This window comes from Capsella rubella, unplaced genomic scaffold (assembly GCF_000375325.1).
Source record: "Capsella rubella cultivar Monte Gargano unplaced genomic scaffold, Caprub1_0 scaffold_3, whole genome shotgun sequence".
Taxonomy (NCBI): domain Eukaryota; kingdom Viridiplantae; phylum Streptophyta; class Magnoliopsida; order Brassicales; family Brassicaceae; genus Capsella; species Capsella rubella.
The window spans coordinates 10,082,108-10,089,230 of NW_006238921.1; the positions used below are offsets into that span (position 1 = coordinate 10,082,108).

General features: G+C 36.7%; 1 protein-coding gene across 2 annotated transcripts; it reads left to right on the top strand.

The window, feature by feature from the left end:
• The first annotated feature begins 3,575 nt into the window (after nucleotides 1–3,575).
• LOC17893161 (TLD domain-containing protein 2) lies at nucleotides 3,576–5,941 on the top strand. 2 transcript variants are annotated; one of them, XM_006298882.2, is made up of 8 exons: nucleotides 3,582–3,895; nucleotides 4,067–4,443; nucleotides 4,528–4,600; nucleotides 4,691–4,771; nucleotides 4,863–4,926; nucleotides 5,278–5,365; nucleotides 5,458–5,542; nucleotides 5,630–5,941. In XM_006298882.2, the coding sequence occupies exons 1-8, from the start codon at nucleotides 3,791–3,793 to the stop codon at nucleotides 5,669–5,671; spliced, it is 915 nt and encodes a 304-aa protein (XP_006298944.1). In that variant the 5' UTR covers nucleotides 3,582–3,790; the 3' UTR covers nucleotides 5,672–5,941. The 2 variants fall into 2 exon arrangements, with proteins under 2 accessions (XP_023641813.1, XP_006298944.1); XM_023786045.1 differs by lacking the exon at nucleotides 5,630–5,941 and having other exon boundaries at nucleotides 3,576–3,895; nucleotides 5,278–5,370; nucleotides 5,458–5,527.
• The last annotated feature ends 1,182 nt before the right edge of the window (nucleotides 5,942–7,123 follow it).

The following is a 7,123-nucleotide window of genomic DNA, read 5'->3' on the forward strand; positions in this document are numbered from 1 at the left end:
GCCACTGTCCTATCCCACCAAGATAAGGCGTTGTCGGTGAGTTGTGCCGATGCTAAGGGTACCTTTCGGAGTTCTACATATCCATAACATTGGAATATGTATTCCATCCTTTTCTCCCAATCCATGTAAACCTCTTGATTTGATTTTCCTGCAAAAGTAGGAGGTGTTAGTTTAACATCTCGGTTCTGGTCACGTGTGTCCACCTCTTGAGCGCGGTTCCTCATTAAGGGATCTTCTCTCCTTTTTTCGCCAAACCCTTCTAGTTGTTTCGATAGGGTTTGCATCATTTGCATCATGGCATCTTGTGGTATGGCTGCGTGTTCTCCCATTGTGAGTGTCTAAAAATTATCCTGCACTTAGACAAAAACAACAAAGAAATCAACGTACCACAGAAATCGAAAATGAAAACTTTAGAAACAAGAAACTGATGCACGTGCTGAATTAGACAAGAAAATGAAAACTTTTTAAAAAAAAAAAAAAAAAAAAAGCTTTAAGATACTTAAACAATACTAGCTAACAAAGATAATGACACAAAAATTTAAAAACGAAATAATTTTTTTTTTTTTTTTTTGACGAAAACCTTGAACTAGTACAGAAACTAAATCAAAAACTGAAACATACGATTAAGGAAAGAATAATGACGAATATATATATATATTTTTTTTTGTTAAGGAAAAATAAAACTAAACAACCTATAGAAACAAGGCTGCAGCAAACTAGGGTTCTTAATTTTTTTTTTTTTTTTTTAAATCAAATAAAACAAAACTAGAAATCAAAACTATCAAAAGAAAATGGAAAAGGTAAACCTGGCAAGGGAAGAGCGTGAGGCTCTGATACCAGATGATACAAGACTCGGTGGTGAGCTTGTATAAGAATAGATATGATGGCTTCACAAGATGGCGGTCGCTTCTCTCTTGTGAAGGAAAGATGGTCGTTGATGTAGATCTGACACGATGGCGGTCGCTTCTCTCGTGTGTGATCGAATGAAGGGGAAGTGCTGGCGGATTGAAGTACACCACAGAGATGTGATTGGTCTCTGATACAGTACACGAACTCAGCCTTGTGGAATCACACACACAAGACAAAGGACAAGCTTTTCTCTTAAGAACACTTAAGGAGAAAATTGAAGAAAATTCGGGTTCTTTATTGATAATAGGGTGAAAAATCGTACAACTGCTGCAGGGGGACTTTATAAGAGTTCTTCAGCTAGCCCTAAGGCCGAAATAAATGTAAAAGTGCAATAAAGGAAACAAATAAAACTACAAATACAAAGCCATTGTTTTTGGAAAGAAAATAAGTAAAATACTAAAGCAAACTTGAAACCTCGTGATGAGCACGTCTCCTAGCCGTTGTTGTGGCTTAATGGACCTGCAATTATCGAAAATATTGAATAGAACTTACCTGTATGCGATCTAGGCCCAATCGATGTTCTCTGAACTACGTCTTGATCTACTTCAGGGGTCTTGTCAGGTGCATGTTTGTTTGTTGGTTTCTTGAATTAGATGGTTTCTTGGAGTTTCTCTTGGGTAGCTTGATCAGTATCTTGAAGCTCTTCCAAGTCCTTGATATCTTGTTCTTGATCTTCACTCTCTCGATCACTCTCGAAGGTGAAGCTTGTTTTGCTCGTCTCTTGTGACTCCATTGTCTTCTCTTGGATTCTAGAGGTTTCTTGACCTGTCAAAGGAGAATTCATACCTGGGGAAATGGTATGTTCAAGACTCATTTGGGTGAATGCTTCAGCAAGCTCTTCCTCGGCGATGGGATCGTATCCGTCGTGATGGAGTAACGGTGGTACAGACCAGTTGACGTAGTTCAGCTCTAGTGAGCTCACAATGTCTTGTACAGCTAGATTGAACCTCTTTCTAAGTTGTTTAGACTTTGAACGAGTCATGGGACCTACTGGGACGACTGGTACATGGTGTGGTACAGGATCTGGTACTTGATCTAGTTCAGCGGGTTGGACAGGATAACCGATGTCCGCATCAGTGGCCAAATCAATTCATTTAAGCCTCTCTGCAACCGGTGTCTCACAATTCTCCCCCACTAACAGACCACAACGTCCTTGTTGTGCACAACCATCGTCATCCCTTGACAGTGTGAGCCCACCACTCCCACTTATCTTGGGTTCGGCTCTGATACCACTTGTAACGCCCCGACCGCTATCTCTTCAGTGGGCTACATGTTCACCACCAACCCATTGGCCTACCTCTCTTAATGGGCCTCACGTCCTCTCACTAGGCCCATGAGCCCATTAATATCCAACGGTCGGTTTGCTACGTCCGAAAGATTTAGTGATTTGTAGGGTCGGTAAACAAGTCACTAAACCTCCTGAACGTAGCAAACCGACCGTCGGATATTAATGGGCTTATGAGTCCAATGAGAGTACGTGAGACCCATTAAGAAAGATAGGTCAATGGGCTTGTGGTGAACATGGAACCCACTGGAGAGATGGCGGTCGGAGCGTTACAGGTGGTGACACGGAACGTGGAGGCGGTGGCGGAGACCGAGCAAGTAGAGGTGGTGATGGATACAAGAGTAGAAGAGGTCGTGGCAGGCGAGGCCGTCGGGGAGGTCGCGGTGGTGGGATCTAGGATCTTAATCATAAGTTAATAAGGTTCCTGTCTATATGAAAATGGAAGAATAAGAGTGTGCAGATGAAGAATAAAACAAACCAGTACACTGACTAGATGTACCAAATAAAGATTAAACCAATAGGCTAACCTGATTATCCTGTTACAGAGAACCTTGCCCTCTTGTATAGAACGCCATCTATAAGAGCCATAATTCCTATCTTAGTGTGAATAAAGGAACGACGATCTATTTCCCCCCGGAACTTTCGTATACGAACACACACTTTCAGCTTCTCTCTGTATCCCCCTCGAAACAAAGTTCCATAGTTATATCCCCACATCGAAAGTTCGAAACCTTTTTTCCCATAATGGATGGTTTACTCGGTTAACAACATAAAACCGAAACAACCTAGAAACGAAATCAAATTAGAAATCAGGGTCTGAGTAATAAACCCAACCTGCAACCCAAATCTTCATTTGTTTAAAAACCCCCAAATCTAAGATCCTTAAAACCCTATGATTCAAATCTACTCCAATTTCAAATCAAATCAAATATACTCCAATTTCAAATCAAATCTACTCTAAGTCCACTGAACATCAAACATTCATCAATAGCAACATCATTCATCTCAATCTCGACAAGTGACATCGGCGGAGGAGCTAAGATCAATTTGGAGAAGAAGAAGAGTTGGGAAGAAGATAAAATTGCGATTTGGGGATTAGGGTTCATAAGAAGAGGATGAAATCGAATTGGGGTTTGTTTGATTTGGGGATTTTTTGTTTCTTTAGGTTATAATCAAATTTAGGTTTGGTTAAGTTGGTTTATGATTGGTTTAATTTTGTTTTAGATGGTTAAGAGGATATTGGTCTATAGTAAACCAATAATAACCCAGCCGGATGTGTAAATCAGTTTCGAACTTTAATTCGATGGGGAAAAAGGTTTCGAACTTTCGATGTGAAGGAAAATAATTGTGGAACTTTGTTTCGAGAGAGATACAAAGAGAAGCTGAAAGTGTGGGTGGAACTATTTGTATACGAAAGTTTTGGGGGAAAAATAGATCGTCGTTCCGTGAATAAAAGTAGAGATAGGAAAGTATAAACTTTTATAAAGCCGAGATTTCTCCATCTCCGTGACTCTGGCTTCTCCCCCCTGTCTCAGCCACCGACAAATTCTGTTCACACCATTCGTCTCCGATCAAAATCCCATCTTTCTGATCGCAATGCATGCTCTCAAAGACAAGGTCTCACAAAAGCTTTCTAATCTCTTCGCTGATTCCCCAAGCCAATCTGCTTCTCCACGCTTCTCCAACTCCGATTCTCCAAAGGTATCGCCTTTGATCTCTCTGTTTCGTTTTGGAATCAAAGCTTTGTGCTTTTACTCTTTTCCTGAGATGGGTCTTTGGATTTGAATCGTGTTTGTTTACAAATAGATCAATTTGTGGTGATATACGAATTAGGTTGGTTTGATCTGTGACATTAAGCTTTTGAATGTGTAGGCTAAGTTGAGTTCAAGTGTAGGCAAATCATTGTCTTCGTATTTCTCTTTTGTTGTTCCTCAATCTGGGAATGATGATGAATTGGAATCATGTCCTCCTCTACCCATTAGAACAGACAGCTATGAGTCTATTGAGAATTGCAAACCTGAAAATGGGCAAAGTAAAGCTGGGACCTTTATCTCAATTGATGAAGATAAGGAATCAAGTAAAGGTGGTGAGTTAGCGAAAGGAGAAATCGGTAACGATTACTTGGAAGAAGTGAAGCAGATGAGAGAATTAACAGAAAGCTCTGTTTTTATTACTGCTAACTTGTGTGAATTCTTGCAAGCGAGTCTTCCGAATATTGTAAGGGGATGCAAATGGTTCTTGTTGTATAGGTAAGGAAGTTTATTTCGGTATTTTATGTTAGAGATTTTAGCTTGTTTGTTTTGGTATTAACTTCTTGTTCGGATGAAGGGCAGTACGTTGAAACATGGCATATCACTTCGTACTCTTCTACGAAGAAGTGGAGAGCTTCCTGGTCCTTGTTTACTGGTTTGTTTGTTGAACTTTATGCTCTTTGGTAACATTTTGACAAGGTTGAATGGAACAGATCTTAGTTTGTGATGATTGGGTATGGTGTAGGTTGCTGGAGACAAACAAGGTGCGGTTTTCGGCGCTCTACTAGAATGTCCGTTGAGACCTACTCCGAAGAGGAAATATCAGGCAAGCTAACTAATTTTTACAGTATTTTCTCTCTAGGAGAATAATTAAGAGTCGTTATTGCTGATTATCTTTACATGTATTTGGATGATAGGGTACAAGCCAGACATTCTTGTTCACAACTATTTATGGGGAACCACGCATATTTAGACCTACCGGTAACCATTTTGGCTGTTTCTTTTTTTCTTTTCGTTCTCAAGAATTCATATAGATAGAGGATGGATATGTATAAGAATATATAAAGAGTGGAATTTGAGGAGAATGCTCAAGTCTCTTCAAAATTGGATCGTAAGAGTATTTGGTTCTAATTGATTTTATCGAAACTTTCCCTGGTTCTTGTCAGCTTGTAAGAGTAGTTGTGTAGTTTCCGTTAACCATCTAGTTAAGGATAAGTTGTAGATAAACGTGTTTTATCTTTTACCCCTACATTGTGAACCAGTCCCTACAAACCTAAATCAAGACCCTCAAGTATGTCTAGTCAGGAACCTCTCTTATGAATTTGTATGCAGGTGCCAATCGATATTATCTGATGTGTATGAATGAGTTTTTGGCATTTGGAGGTGGAGGAAACTTCGCTCTATGCTTAGACGAAGATTTGTAAGGCACAATCTGGCTCAAAACATTTTAAAGATTTGCCATTTTTATCGTTTTGATGGTACTCAAACCAATCGCCGTTGTACATGAACTAGGTTGAAGGCAACAAGTGGACCTTCTGAAACATTTGGGAACGAATGCTTAGCTAGCAGTACAGAGTTTGAGTTAAAAAATGTCGAGGTATATACACATATAATCCACCTTGTTCAACATAATATGCAATCTTAAAGTTATCAATGCAAAGTTAAATGTTGTTAACATCTGCAGCTCTGGGGATTTGCACATGCGTCTCAATACCTCTCCTCCTGATCTTGGAGATCACTTTCTTTGTCAAGAATCGAGATACCTCAATAGAAAACAAAGATCACAGTCTTTATTTTTTGTTTTCAATCAGTTAATTGTTTCAGTGTTATGATTAGGCTTAAGACTGTTTTTTTTTGTCAGACTAAAATCCTTTGAAAGAGTGACTATATTACATGTTTGTATCTGTGAATTACTGAGAATACTAATTCAGCTGGGAGCTTATTGAACATTGATTTGACTGTAATTCTAAGATAGTGTTAATGTTTGTTATCTAAATCAGATGGTCTTGTACAAAGAGAATGGCACACTTACCTTTTCAGGTGAGGATGAAAGTTTGAAATCTTACTTGCTTTGTTGTAATTCATTTGCATGTATTGTGAAATAGGTTAAGTTACCTGTTAACACATCTAAATGCAATATAATAAACTCATAAATTACCAAAAGATCCGTTGTAACACATTTAGTCGATAAATCTTTAAAGTTTTGAAATTTGTTTGATATCAACTCAAAGTTATTTACGTTTGATATGCTGTTTAATTTGATACATTGCAAAACTTTAATAACAACCTTTAATGAATCCATCCAATAATCTTAGTTAAAATTCAATGGCATTTTACGTAATAAACTACAAATCTAATGCTTCTTTTGAAAGTAGATATATCTATACTATTAAAGCTAAAATACCCATTATTTATAAACAAAGTTTCTCACCGAAATAAACTACACCTCTCATTTTCAGATCTTTGTACATTGAATATAGTATTTTTGAAAATGGACACCCGTAGACGGTATCATAAAAAGATTATTTGTGCAAATCCCCCTTAAATAAGTATCTCTTTAAAAAAATACTTTGGATATGATATTCTTAAAATATTTTTAAAAAATACTTTGGATATTATTTTAAAAGATTATTTTTATTTTTATTTTGAAAATAAATATTCCGTCTAGTAGAAGGGTCCCAACTCCTAATATAGATAAGAAAATATAATATTTAATTAATATTGATTATTATTTTGTTAATGTTATGATTATCCAAATTTTAACACACGCAATATTTTTAATTTATACCTGAAAACATAAATAAATTAGAGAAAATAATAATTTTATAGTTATAAATCTTCAATTATTGATAAAGATATTTGTATGTCTTTAGGCAGGATTTTTCGATCTCTATTATAATTTTTTTTTTATGTAATGATTTTAGATTTTAACACATGAAAACATTAAAAAAAAAATTTAGGTATGAATTTACAATTCTTTGATGAGAATATTTGTATATCTTTAGTTCTGTTTTATTTAATAAACTAGTTGTTGATCCGCGCTGCGCGCGGGAGGTTTATAATTTATATTATGATTTTTTGTTTTTAACTTTTTGTTGTTTTTTTACTGTTGTCACTTTTGTTATTCTATTCCCATATGGATAGTTGTTTTTTTTTTCAATTTTGTATTAGTTTAGTA

What these genes read in the sequence shown, in the direction of transcription:
- LOC17893161 (XM_006298882.2), top strand. Translation starts at nt 3,791, where the DNA reads ATGCATGCTCTCAAAGACAAGGTCTCACAAAAGCTTTCTAATCTCTTC. An exon ending in TTCCTGGTCCTTGTTTACTG is followed by an intron (nt 4,601 to 4,690) that starts GTTTGTTTGTTG and finishes GGTATGGTGTAG; the next exon opens with GTTGCTGGAGACAAACAAGG. An exon ending in CTATGCTTAGACGAAGATTT is followed by an intron (nt 5,366 to 5,457) that starts GTAAGGCACAAT and finishes TACATGAACTAG; the next exon opens with GTTGAAGGCAACAAGTGGAC.